This window comes from Jaculus jaculus, chromosome 13 (assembly GCF_020740685.1).
Source record: "Jaculus jaculus isolate mJacJac1 chromosome 13, mJacJac1.mat.Y.cur, whole genome shotgun sequence".
In the NCBI taxonomy this organism is placed as follows: Eukaryota; Metazoa; Chordata; class Mammalia; order Rodentia; family Dipodidae; genus Jaculus; species Jaculus jaculus.
In genome coordinates this window covers 50,381,746-50,396,623 of record NC_059114.1, presented here as the reverse complement: position 1 = coordinate 50,396,623, position 14,878 = coordinate 50,381,746, and the positions used below count along the sequence as shown (strand labels likewise).

The window sequence follows — 14,878 nt, the reverse complement described above, 5'->3', positions numbered from 1 at the left end:
TGTCAGGATGGTTGACATGCTGAATGAGCAGGCTGACTGTGTGTGGGACTGAGACCCCTGTAGGGGAGTAGTTGTTTGTTTTTCTTATTTCCTTTTGATGACTGTTGCACTTAGTCTAGAGCACATTTATGTGAAGAAACTAAGAAAGAGGGGACAGAAGAGGTGAAGTAACCAGGCAGTGTTACATAGGAAGCAGGAAGGCATGGATCCACCAGACCTAAGGACCACTGAGGGATGGCTCTTGAGGAAATACAGAAATTTCCAGGACAAATGAGCATAGGCAAACAGGCAGGGCTATGACAAGTATGCATTTTAGTACCTTATTTTACAATTGACAAACTATAGTAAGACTATTTCAAACCCTAATTACAACAAACTATTCTCTTTTAGATTCCAATCATCCTCACTATAAAATATAAACATATTTATAGCAAATTCTGTACATGGTACACTTCAACCAGTGAAGAGGATGAAGAAAAAAGATAACATATGATATACTCTGTATTATAGTACATCTTTGTGGGTAGAGAGTCTGTGGTCAATCAAATTGAAAGGCCCACAAAATTTCCATTAAAGTAGAAAAATGAATCAAAAGGAAAGTAGAGATGGCTGGGAATGTAGGTCAATGGTATAAGTGTTTTCCTAGCATGATCTTGTTTCATTCCCCAGTGACACATGCATGTGTGTGCATGTACACACACACACACACACACACAGTAGAATAGTGGAGAGGGAAACAAATTCGCTTAGATACTAAATTTGAAACTTCTTTTCTATTGAGTTTTTAGGCAAAAAACAGAAGGAGAAAGCATGATGACTTATAAAGAAAGTATTTTCTGATCAATATAGCCTGTGATACAAGAAAGAGAAAATTTTCTAAATCTCAAAGGATTTCTAAAGGTGATTATCTTACAAGGGACATGAAACATCAATGACAGAGTCCCCATAGCTTGCATTCCATATCTCAACTTCATTTCTTGTGGTTACTTGTGAGCATTGCAGAAGAAAAACCCCATGGTCAGAGAGCAGACAAAGTGTTTCATTCACATGGATAATAAATAGTATATTCAGGTCTCTTGTCCCCAAAGCACCTCTCATGAAATTGTTCTGAGCTAAACAAAAAATAATCAAAGACTTGTAAAGTATTTCTGACCTAACTACATTTACTATTTACATCAATATTATGTATGCATTAAAAATATTTTTAAAAATACCTTGTAAATATTAATATGCTTATTTCTTATATCAACTATTAATTAAAAGAGTGCATGTATGATTTTAAAATAGAATTCAGGAAAGATATGCTCTTGTCACCAGTTAATTTATTAATAGGAAGTCCCTAAAAGTCTATTTGTTTTCTATCTAATCTACTCTGCACATTAACTTATATTTTTCATCACATATTTTTTATGCCTCAAAACAAAATGAGCCAGTAAATTGTGATTCCTTGACTCCAACTCTTCCTCTCTTTCCTTCTCCTTCTGTTTATCCCATAAGATTTTCCGGATTTGTGTACACCTGGTTACTTGCACTCACATTTATTTCTCCAGTAAGGTTTGCCACTTGTCTAGATGAGCTTAAATGGTCAGGTGTTACAATTGCCACACTTATTATTTCTGTCTCAGTGAATTGTTACACCAACATAAAGATTTTTCCAAAATGTCATTTAGATTTTTATTCTGATTACTTACTTTTGTTTGGTTTTTGTTATGATTACATTAAACTTTGGTTTATTCTATAATGTGCAGTTATTGTTGATTTTCTCTAGTGACTTCATCTGTAGTGTAGGATGTCCATGATTTAAACAAACTATATCCAAAATGAGTAATGTGTTAAAAGGCTATTATTTGTCTGTACTGGATATTTCTCTATCACTAGCACTAAGTCGTTAATGAGTATGTCAAATGTCTGTGAACATTTTCCCACCATCAATGTTGAGGAACGATTTCCCTCTAACTGATCTTCATGTGCAGTGACCATAATGGTGAGATTAGCGCTTCATGAGATTCAAGGTGTAAATTTTATTTAAAATCTAGTTTGAAAATAAAAGGAAGTATTTATTACTAAACTCATTTTTTTTTAAATAAATGGGAACTTTGATCTATGAACATGCAGTAACTTGATTTTGTTCCTATCCCATTATCCTCTTTTGTCCCCTCTCAACTGCCCCATCCCCTGAGGATGCTCATCTTGCAAGGTGTCCTTTCTCTACTTTGTTTTCTTCCTTTTTTCCTCCAGCTCTTCATGGAAAAATGTTGATGGGCTCAGAGCCATGCTGTTACTATAGAGGTATCAGGCAGTACTGAGGGGTCATGAATGCACCAGTTGGTTTATGTAGGAAGGTCAGTGCCACAAAGAATGCTTATCTACCTGTGTCTCTTACATTCTTTATGTACTCTCTTCTGCAATGTGCCCTGAGCCTTGGAGGGTGTGATAAAATCATCCTTCCTTTTGGGCAGGAGGGATGGCTTAGCTGTTAAGGCATTTGCCTGCAAAGCCAAAAGACCCAGGTTCAATTCCCCAAGACCCACATTAGCCAAATGCACAAAGGGGCACACACATCTGGAGTTCGTTTGCAGTGGCTGGAGGCCCTGGCGTGCCCATTCTCTCTCTCTCTCTCTCTTCCTCTTTCTCTGTCAAATTAATAATTAAGTAAAATATTTTTTAAAATCTCCCTTACTGTTGAGATCTTGGCAGCCTCTTATTTTCTGTTTCAATAAGTTTGGAGTCTCCTCAATGTCTGCTCCATCTCCACAAAGAATGTGCTGGCAGGGAGAGCAGCATTCATATTCCTTCTGCCGCTTCCTCCACAGCGTTCTCTGAGCTCTGGTGAATATGATAAGGATGACTCTTCCAGTACTAAGTCTTAGGCTTTCTCTACTTCTGGTCATTTTGGTGAATCTTGGGTCCTTTCCACAATAAATATTTTATAGCAGATAATCTCTTTGTATATTTTTTAAAGTGAGGACCAGGACTGTTAGCATTTTACTTTTGTCTTCAAGTTTGTTCCTTAGGAATGCATAGCTTCTAATTTTATTATATTCTCAGAAATGTTCCTTCTTTCATCAAGTTAGCTCTCCTTTATAGAATGGCAAAGTATTTTTCCTTCTGTTGTTACTTTTTGATTTGCACTTAGAACACAGTTACAATTTCTGTTCAAAAATGCCTGAGAGGGCTGGAGTGATGGCTCAGTGGTTAAGGAGCTTGCATGCAAAGCTAGTGACCCATGCTCAGTTGTCCAGCACCCACATAAAGCCAGATGCACAAAGTAGTGCATGCATCTGGGGTTCATTTGCAGTGGCTAGAGGCCCCAGTGCTCCCATTTTCTGTGTGTGTGTGTGTGTGTGTGTGTGTGTCTGCTTACACATAAATAAATAAATAAGTCACATTAAAAATATCTTTTAAATGCCTGAGAATGACATTTAATGAGAATGTTCCTATAATTGATGCTTGAAAAACCAAAACTTGCCAGGTCATTTGATTCATTATTGTTATTGTATTACTAGTTTAGCATTAGTTTCTTTCTAAAACAATGGAGTGTCTAAACTAAGAAAGATTTGGAGTGGGGGATTGAACCTTTCTATAGGTGTCAAAGTATTCAGTCATTAGGAATGTCTTAAAGTTCTGAGATATATCTTCCCCAACAAACCCAGTTTATATAAAAGTATAGTATATTTCCCTCTTGAAGATATTCAAGTTTTCTCTGGGGATGATGGGAGATCAATCATGGCTTTATATTATTCTCTCACTTCTCATCTTGCCTGTTGTCATTACTTTCTTACACCTCTCCTCCATCCTCTATACCATTTTTATTTTCTTTTCATATGTTTCTCTGAATCACTCAGATAGTCAGTAGTTATTGAGTAGCACCTTGAGAACTAGGTAACAGGCACAGAAGTGGGTTTTAATGCCAAGTGGATAAGTCTTTAGTCTGTAATTTACAAATTCTAGATGCACCACCACACGAATGTTACCTTCTTGTGTTCAGTTTTTTATTGGCTAAACATTAGATGACTGACCTCAGAGCTGTTGCAAAGATTAAGTGAGTTACCATGTCTGAAACAGCTTCGAGCTACACCAAGTACTTAGTGTATATGATAGTATCTATAGCTGTCATCAACTAATGTGAATGAGCTAGACCTAATGAGCAAACTACATATTTTTCTACTTTGCAAATAAAAAATAAAATAAAATTAGGTCATTTCCATACCCTTTTCAGTCACTAAAGTAAGGAAAGAACAAAATTTTAGACTTATCTCCAATTTGGGACTTCTACCTTCCCCAGCTTAGACCTTAGAAAACTGTAATTTATACCCCCCCAAAATTAATTACAATTAACATGAATGGGCAATTCATTAACAGCCAATAAGCATTTAAAAAGAAACTCAACTACATTAGGAACAGAAAAAGACAAATTAAATAAAACCAGTTAATCATTACATGCCAGTCAGCAAAAGGTGCCTTTTAGGAAAGTGATTTTACACAATATATTTAAATGAAACTTGGGCTGAAAAGGTGGCTCAGCACTTCTTGTGCAAGCATGAGGGCCCAAGAGACAGCTCAGGTTCAACCCACAGGACCGCATAAGCAGGTGAGTGTGACCATGTACATAGTGGAACCTCAGTACTGTAGAAGAGAGACTCGAGAAGTTTTGGAACTCTTAAAAAAAAAATGGCAGAAAATTCTGAGATTATTAAGTCTCCAGCTTACATAAGAACAGGTGAAAATGTGATGGAGCAAGATGCCCAGAGTTCCAGTCCAGACACTGCAGGAGAGCATACCCAGCTTCATGCAGGAGATGGGGCACCACATGAGCACATACATGTGCGTAACCCCCCCACATACCTCACTACGTTACACACACAAGCATAAAAATCTTTATACCTTTGACCTCACTTCACTTCCAACTTGTTTCCAATTATCTGTCCAAAGTAAATATGAAGAACTACCCAAACCTATGAGTACTAGAGTATTTATTACTGCATTGCTTGTCATTTGCTTTGTAATTGAAATCAATTTGACTGAGTCTCAAAAAGCAATTGCTAGGCCTGGGAATATGGCTCAGAACATAAGAGCAATTGCCACACAACGATGGGGCATGAGAGGAAGACCAAGGATAACTGGGACTCAGTGCTCAGTCATTCTGACCAAAAATGGCAGCTCTGGGCTCAGTGATGGACTGAGTCTCAAGGGATCAAGCAAATGAATGAAAAGAGGACACCTGATAAACTGCAAAATTCACTGTAATGAAACTAATACAGTGGATGAAAAAGTTAAATAGAATAAGGAGAAGTGATAGGTAGAAAAGGCTTAAAAAGTTTAGTAGGTGAAAAAGGAATGAAAAGATTCATACAATAATATATTGATACAAAAAGACTTAGAAAATCAGAGATATCTCCTTGAAGATATACAGTCCATGAGTATAAATGCATAGAGCAAAAAAGTTTTTTTTTAAAAAAAGAAAGCTCAAACTGATGCTTACTTTTGAAACATGGACTTCACTGGAGAATGGGGTTTGGGTGGACATAAACATTTAGGGTGAAAAAGGGGTAGTATGTGATTACATAGAATTTTACAAAATAATGCAAAATACAATAAGTAGAACTGGTAGAAATGATTTTTTTTTTTTCGAGGTAGGGTCTCACTCTGGCTCAGGCTGACCTGGAATTCACTATGTAGTCTCAGGGTGGCCTCGAACTCTCGGCGATCCACCTACCTCTGCCTCCCGAGTGCTGGGATTAAAGGCGTGTGCCACCACACCCAGCTTGTAGAAATGATCTTTAAGCTATAAAATACCTATGAACTATATTAGTTACCTTTCTTGTTCCTGGGACAAAATACCTGACAAAAATCAGTTTAGGGGCTGAGTAGATGGCTCAGTGGTTAAAGGAACTTGCTTGCAAAACTCAGTTTAAGGTCTGGAGAGGTGGCTTAGCGGATAAGGTGCTTGCCTGCAAAGACAAAGGATCCAGGTTTGATTTCCCAGGACCCATGTAAGCCATATGCACAAGGTGGCACATGCATCTAGAATTCGTTTGCAGAGGCTAGAGGCCCTGACACATCCATTCTCTCTCTTTCTCTCTCTCTCTCTCTTCCTGTGCCTCTTTCTATTTCAAATAAATAAATAAAACATTTTTTAAAATCAGTTTAAGGGAAGAAGAGTTTATGTTTCAGTACAGTAAGAGATTACAGTCCATTTTAGCAAGGAAGGCTTGGCAGCAGGAACAGGAAGCAGCTGTCCCATTTCATTTACAGTCAGGACATACAGGGAAGTAAGTGTCTGTTCTCACCCCACTCCAGCTCAAGGAACCATCATGTGGTCCTCAGCCTGATCAAGATTATCCTCACATGCATGGCAGGGGTTAATTTATCTGGATTATCCTCACAGGCATTCCTAGAGGCTGGTTTCCTAGGTCCTTGGTTCTGTGACAGACAGTCAGCATAAACCATCACAGTTGCTAAAATTATGCATGCAACTATACATTTTAGATATAAACTAGAAAATTTTCAGTATAGAGAACCTTTACTTTGTATAATAATTCCAACTATGATGGTTATATGGCTAAATATAGTAAACGTATTATATAATTAGATTATCATGTAATAGTCACTAAGGAGTAAATATGCCATTCTGGGAATTGATTCTAAACTATTTAAATTGAATTTTGTGTTTTTTTTTTTAACTCAGTTTTTATTTTATTTTATTTGTTTTCATTTTGTTAGAAGCTAGGGTCTCTGTCATGCTAGGGCAAGCACTCTACCACTAAGGTATACCTCTAATCCTAATAAGCTATACATTAGCTTGTAAAGTTGTGAACAGTTTCCTCTGTGGTATGTATTTTTAAATCATAATACATGTTACGTTGCATCACCTAATGTAGCTTTTAAAAGATCAAAATGTGGATGTTGGAACCATGAATAAGATTATACAAATATCACTTCATTATTTTCCCTATGTAGTACCTCCATGAAAATGGAATTGTCCATCGTGATCTCAAACCAGAGAATCTTCTCTATGCAACTCCAGCCCCAGATGCACCACTCAAAATCGGTGAGAGTGTTTCCTGTTTCGTGTCCCCTTTCCCACAGCAGAAGAACTTTGCTCTGTGGAATTTTAAACTGTTTCCCAAACCAAGTCATGCCTCTATTCAGTTTCCTCTAATGCTTGACATCTATGGGCGACTGCGGCGTTGTGTGGAGAGCCTGTGCTCTTTCCTGGAATGGTGACCTGACAGTGCTAGAACTAGGAGCACCACTGTTGGACAACTAAATGAACCGCGGCTCTTCGCAATCGTGAGGGCCTCAGGAAATAGCCTTACTGTTTGTAAACACGTTCACAGTGAAGAAATGGCAGAAAAGAGCACTTCTATTTGGGCTATAAACTTTGGATCTCCAAATTATTTTGAGCTTAATTTTATATAATGAAGAACTTTGACACAAAATGCTTGGTACATATTAGTGAAAGTATACTCTGGGTCACTTGTTTATATAAACAGAAATAAATTAATATTTGTATTTCTCAAAATGCACTCTACAGGATGCTAGTTACCCATCAGAGCGGGTTAAGATGAAAACTCCCTTTTATATGTGTGTTTATGGGGTTATGAGATGGTCAAATAAATTTCAAAAGGCCAATTTACAGTTCAATAAAAATTTTTATATGCTCATTATTTCCCATAACCTCAAAAAAGGCTAATGTGTAGACTGGACTTAGCCATATAGTGATCTACAAGACTTTTTCCTCAAATGTCATTGATGCTAGAAACCTCAATTTTTTTCCTTAATAAGCATTTTAAAGAACTACAAGAGTGAACTTTTAGGAGAAAATACATCATAATTTTACATCCCATAAACCTTCCAAAGCACATTTTTATCTCCAAAAACTATTGTAAAGTATTTGTGATATTTATTCTTAGCAGTATCTATATGAAGTCCACTGAAGGTCAAGGTTCTTGCAGCGCTGTCCTCTATAGCTCAGCTGACTTGCTCCTTGCTTTCACACATGTTGACACCTTTGGAAATTAAGTCGTTTTTCCAGGGAAAGCTCAGACAGCTGAATGTGCTTCACTCAGGTGAGAACCTAAAAACCAAAGCCCCCATGCGCCCCTCTACCTGGCAGCCAGCTTCTCTTAATCACTCCTGCAAGGCAGTGGACAGCAGGGAGTTTCTATCTCCTTTGACATCGCTTTCAAAGATTTGGACCTTAAAGGAATTTCTTTAAATGGATAGAGAGATACCAATTTGGGCAGGACTGAAGGGCAGCCTGCTGCTTTCGGTGATACGGTCAGCCACCTCCGTGGAAATGTGGGTTTATCTTTGAAGTCTAAAATGGCTTCCATTCTGCACCTGCCTCTCCTGAAGAATGGCCTTGAGTGATTTCCTGATGTTTCCACAAAGAGTGAGAGAGGCAGCTCGGCAATGATCATAATGGCACCAACTTCGATAGTATTTTATCTAGGTAATACTCTGAGGAATAAATGAAAAGGATTGTTGTCTTCCTGAAAGGTTGCATATTCATCATATAAAAATAAATTCTTAACTGCCAAATATACTAGGGACTGATATTATTTCTCTTCAACAAAAATAAACCTTTTGATATTTCTGTTTATTTCCATGGCATTTATGAAAGTCTATTTTTTATTTCACCAGTAAACTAAAGACTCTAAATTATATCACTGAGCCTATTTTGTCTCTTAGAGTTACCGTCACATAAATCTTAGAATTAAGATCAGACAAATGTCACTATGACACCTTAATTGCTAAAAATCTGTGAACTACAGAGAACAAAGGCTAAATATAAATTGATGTAAATGTATTTTGGAGCCATATTCTCTGCAGCTTACCAAACTCTAATTACTGCTCCAAGCTTCCTCAAGTGCCGTATGCACATCATCATCATCAAACATAAATGAATAACTTAGTTTTATTTTTGAAAACCAGAATTACTCAGAAAAAACAAGAGTTTATGGCTGTAGCACTCTGAATGTATCCGATCTCCTTAAAAAACGGAGACAGAAAAACCCGCTTCACTCAATTCTCTTCTTGTGTTTATAGCTGATTTTGGACTCTCTAAAATCGTGGAGCACCAAGTGCTCATGAAGACAGTGTGTGGAACCCCAGGGTACTGCGGTAGGTTCTTTAATCCTGAGCTTTACCTTTGTTGAAATCTATTTTTACTTAATGGCCTGATTTTATTTTTAATTCCTAATGTCTCTATTTATACACATTTTAAATGTGGCATGGCTCTACGTGACTGAGGTGTGCACAAATGATACGTGGACCACCTCTCGCCCTGCCTGTGGGGGCTCAGTGACGTGGGGTTTAGGAGCACTGCATTAGAACATCTGTTGAGGAGGACTCTTGGATCCACGCAGGGGTAGAAAGTTAGCAGCCACCGAACCGAAGGAGAACAGCACTCTGGTGCACTTAAAGCTATAAGCTCTTTGTCACTTTATTTCCTTTTCCTTGGGTGGGGGCTATGAGTAGGAGAGACACATTATTTTATTTAAAAAAAATATTTTAATATTTATCTATTTATTTGACAGAGAAAGAGGGAAAGAGAGAGAGACAGAATGGGTGTGCCAGGGCCTCCAGCCACTGCAAACAAACTCCACATGCGTGTGCCCGCATGTGCTTCTGGCTAATGTGGGTCCTGGGGAATTGAACTGAGGTCCTTTGGCTTTGTAGGCAAAAGCTTTAACCACTAAGCCATCTCTCCAGCCCAGGACACATTAATTTAAATGGCATCTAGGCAACAATGAGAATGGGGTAGTCCTTAGTGTTAATAGAACCTGTGGCCCAAGAGGCCTAGCTGATCACTTATAGCTAAAGAATAGGACATAAAAAAATATAAAACAAGCTGGGCGTGGTGGCGCACGCCTTTAATCCCAGCACCCGGGAGGCAGAGGTAGAGGATTGCTGTGAGTTCGAGGCCACCCTGAGACTCCATAGTGAATTCCAGGTCAGCCTTGGCTAGAGTGAGACTGTACCTCGAAAAACCAAAATATATATATATATATATATATATGTATATGTATATGTATATGTATATGTATATGTATATGTATATGTATATGTATATGTATATGTATATATGTATATGTATATGTATATGTATATAACAGAAAAAAATGGATTTGTTAATAGTTTGTGGGCAAAACTGGAAAGAGAGTCCTTCTCCATGAGCTTCCTCTTTGTCCATAATGGTGATACAATTTATACAAGAGGTAGGACAAAGCCAAGAAAGATGGGCACATATGTCAGCCACAGTCCCCGGCGGTCAGGTGAGTGACAGCTTCCTCCTGGCACTCAGGCACCACTTGGACACCTGACTCTCTATCTACTCTTGGGTGATAGTTACTGTAGGGAGTGGGAACTGAAAGTAGCTTTTAAAAAAATAATCTGAAGCTGGGCATGGTGGCACACATCTTTAATCACAGTACTCGGGATGCAGAGGCAGGAGGATTGCTATGAGTTCGAGGCCACCCTGAGAATACATAGTGACTTCCAGCTCAGCCTGGGCTAGCATGAGACCCTGCCTTGAAAAAAAAATCTGTATTTGGGGCAGGAGAGATGGCTTAGCCATTAAGGCACTTGCCTGTGAAGCCTAAGTACCCCTGTTCAAATCTCCACGTCCCACATAAGCCAGACACAGTGATGCAAGCATGCAGCTTTGCACATGCACACGAGGGGTGCACGCATCTATCTGGAGTTCGTTCACAGTGGCTGAAGGCCCTGGCATGCCCATATTCTCCCTCTCTCTCTCTCTCTCTCTCTCTCTCTCTCTCTCTCTCTCTCTCTCTCTCTCTCAAGGTAAAAATAAAAACATCTGTATTTGAGGCCCTCTTACATGTGTTAGGCCCAGTGGCACTGAGATGTGGACTTCCAGTGGGGTATCCCGGCAAGAATTCATCCAGCCCCTGTGGTGCCTGCGTCAAAGTCGCTACATGCTCTTGCCTGGTCTCACAGAAGTTTTTTATCCATACTAACAGGAATCCCACACCAATACCCTGCTGCGTTTGATGGCTAAATTATACCAGCAATAACCTTAAAACCAATAAAACTTGCAAAAATTACCAAGAATTCCTGGAAAAAAAAATGGGGGAAGTGGTTAGCAAGTATGCACCAAATAAATCCAAATTTTAATGTAGACTAGAAAGAAAAGATAAAATTTCAAGTCATCAATCAGAAGACTAGGCAGCCTCTCTGCCTATAACCAGAAACCTTGTACACATCTCTTTTCACTCAGTTGCTCAGCAAACATTTATTAATCACCTGCTATATTTAGCAAGGTCCCAGGGGGTTGCCCTCCACAGCAGGGCTCACAACTCCAGAGGAGCAAGAGCACAAACCACCAAGTGTTTACACCCTAGGAGATGCTGTGATGGTGTGGACAGGCCGTCATGGAAACAGGAAGAGGACGGATTTGGAGTCCCTGCTTTTGTTCCTCTGTGGCATCTGTATTCATAGCAACTCCTGTCTCAGAGAAGGGCTACATGGCTAACTCATTCTAACACTTGTGAATATATGGAAATAAGATTGGAACAGTTAAATAAAATATTCCTTGAAGCAAATGTATGATTAAATTCACAGGATTTCAGTGCTTTTTAGAAGTAACTTGATTTAGAAGTAACTCTGAACTTTATTTATTAACATTCTCATTTTATTAATGGCCAGAAAGTATGAAACTTTGCCCAGCCCCAATATCTAGTTGCTAGAGACTCAGGCATGAGAATTCAGGTATTAAAAGACTAAGAAATGTCTGGAATTTACCCCTTTAAAAATCGTTGTAGGGGGTTGCAGAGATGGTTTAGTGGTTAACGTACTTACCTAAAAAGCCAAAGGACCCAGGTTCAACTCTGCAGGACCCACATTAGCCAGATGCACACAGTAGCACATGCATCTGAATCTGTTTGCAGTGGCGGAGGCATTGACACACCCATTCTCTCTCTCTCTCCCCCCTCTTTCTATCTTAAATGAACACATTAAAAATAAAAATAAAATATTTAAAAAATCTATATAGTGCTAGAGCGACAGCTTAGTGGTAAGGCACTTGCATGCAGATCCTGGTGACCAGAGTTTGACCCCCCAGTACCAACATAAATCCAGATGCACAAGGTGACACATGCATCTGGAGTCTGTCTGCAGTGGCTGGAGGCCCTGGTGCACCCATGTTCTCTTGTCTCTCTTCTATCTCTCTCTGCTTGCAAATAAATAAATTAAAACATCTTTTAAAATCAATGTAGATAAGCCAAGTGTAGTTTTGGTCTGGTTGGCTTGTGTGTGTACATGTGTGTGCATGGCTGTGTGTGCACAGATGCACATGTTTATGTGAGTGCACGTGTATATTTATGTGCACTTGCATGTAGAGGGCAGAGGACAACTGCAGGTGTTATTCCTCAGGAACGTCATTCACCTTTTATGAGCCAGAGTCTCTCATTAGCCTAGAGCCTTGCAACTGGCTGGCTTCCACACAGCAGGGATCCTCCAGCTCCACCTCCTTAGGGCTAGGATCACAAGCCTGTGCCACCAAATCCAGCTTTTTTTTTTTTTTTTTGCATGGATTGTGGGAATAGAGTACAGGGTTATGCTTGCCCAGCAAGAACTTTACCAATTGAGCTATGTTCCCAGGCCTGGTTTTGTCTTTTGGATTTTTTTGAGTGGGTTGCTTTGTTGTTTTTTTTTTTTTCCAAGTAAGGTCTCACACTTAGCCCAGGCTTACCTGGAACTCACTATGTAGTCCCAAGGTGGCCCCAAATTCATGGCGATCCTCTTACCTCTACCTCCTGAATGCTAGGATCAAAGGCATGTACTACGATGCCCAGCTAGCTTGGTTTGGTTTTTTGAGACACAAGTCTCTTTTCTGTAGCTTAGCTTAGTGTTGAACTCACTGTGTGGTCCAAGCTGGTCTTAAACTTTGGCGATCCTCCTGCCTCAACCTCCTGAATGCTAGAATCGCAGGTGCACTCCACTGTACCCAGTACAAAATTTTAAGCTTCAGAAATATCACTTGGTCATTGTAAGAAATAGAAGTCAAAATATGTGTAATTGATATTAATACCTCTTGGGCATCCTTTCTCTGTCTCCATGTTCATATGGAATGCTTATATACACATCTTCTACTTCTGCTTTTAATGAGTTAGTTTACCTGGTAAATTTAAAACATTAGTCCTAAATACTTAATTTTTCATACATATAATAATTGCACAGAATTAGCTATACTTACTGTGGTGGTTTGAGTCAAGTGTCACCCATAAACTTGTATGTTCTGAATGCTAGGTCCCGCGCTAGTGACAATTTAGGGACTGGAGTCTCCTAGAGTTGATAAATCATTGCAGGCGGGCTTGTGGGTGCTATAGCCAGCTTCCCCTTGCCAGGGCTTGGTACACTCTCCTGCCACTGTCTACCTGATGTTGTCCAGGATGTCCACCCTCTGCTCATGCCACCTTTTCCCCTGCCATTGTGGAGCTTCCCCTTGTGTCTGTAAGTCAAAATAATAAACCCCTTTCCATCCCACAACCTCTTTCGGTCAGGTGCTCTCTGCCAGCAACAAGAAGCTGACTGCAACACTTATCTTCCCATTAAATGTTTGTATTGTGCCAAGTCTTCTTTCTTCTTCCAGCTTGTAAACTCTTTGAAGGCAGAGTACTTCATCAGCTAGTAGGAAGTTCAGGCACTCAGGGTCACTGGCCTACAAAAGGTAGGGGATGATTGTTCCTGTGTGAGAATACAGCAGCGGCCCCGGGGCTTCCAAAGTTGTGGCTCTGCAGCTGTGACGGGTCTCAGCGTTAGCGATTAAGGCTGGGTCTCATAGTCCAAAGTGGCTGCTTGAAGTCATTCATCATATCTGCACTCCACACACCAGGAAGGAAAAACTCTGGGCAAAGGCACACCTGCTTGTAGTCAGATAGACTTGCTGAAACCCTGTGTCGCTCTTCTATCTTACTGGCCGTGCTTAGTCACAGCCTCTTCACTGTTTGAGAAAATGGCAATGTTTCCTTTGGGTGGACACGTTGTTGTCCTAAATGAATTCAAGGTTCTATTACCAAGTGACCTCATCAGTTTGGGCTGCTACAACAAAATACTTTAGAAAGGACTAGAAAGTTGGCCCGGTGGCTAAGTGCCCTGCCTGCACAAGTATGAGGGGCTTAGATTGTCTGGAAGCACACAAGCTCATATCTCCAAAATGCATGTAAACAGTTGCATGGTCACATACATACCTATAACTCCAGTCCCACAGGGCAACAGAAATCCAGGAATCTTGAGAGAAAAATCATCAAGCTTCAGGGTCAGTAAGAAACTCCAGCTCAGATAATAATGAGCAGAAGGGCTGGAGAGATGGCTTAATGGTTAAGGCACTTGCCTGTGAAGGACCCAGGTTCGATTATCCAGGTACCACATAAGCCAGATGCACATGGTGGTGCATGCATCTGGAGTATTGGCTCGAGGCCCTGGCATGCCCATTCACTCATTTTCTCTCTCTCTCTCTTTCTCTCCCCTTTGTCTCTAATAAATAAATAAAAATAAATCAGAAAAAAGTATTTTTTACAAAAAGAAAGAACAGAACAGCAGCTATAGAGTGGGACATCTGATTTTCTACTCCAGCCACTGCAGGAAAACTCATCCCACTACAGGAGGGCACATGGGGCACCACAAGAGCACATACATGTGCATACACAGCAGGCACATGCATGCATGCATGAACACTCACACACACACAAGGAGCAGCAAGAGAGAGAGAAAAAAAAAAACCTTTAGTCAGGGTAACTTATGAGCAAAAAAACTTATGATCCCCAGTTCTGAAAGTTGGTAAGTCAAGGATCAGAAACTATTAGATTCAGTGTCTGGTAAAGGCTGGCTTTCTTGATTTTTGTTTGTT

The 14,878-nt window shown here is 39.7% G+C and overlaps 1 protein-coding gene across 1 annotated transcript in view; it reads left to right on the top strand.

Annotated features, from left to right (window-relative positions):
- Positions 1-14,878, top strand: part of Camk4 (calcium/calmodulin dependent protein kinase IV) — a 265,408-nt gene that overhangs the window by 215,624 nt on the left and 34,906 nt on the right. Inside the window, exons 6-7 of the mRNA XM_045131967.1 lie at positions 6,961-7,051; positions 9,055-9,129. Coding sequence (XP_044987902.1) covers positions 6,961-7,051; positions 9,055-9,129 — 166 coding nt within the window. The remainder of the gene's footprint in view (positions 1-6,960; positions 7,052-9,054; positions 9,130-14,878) is intronic.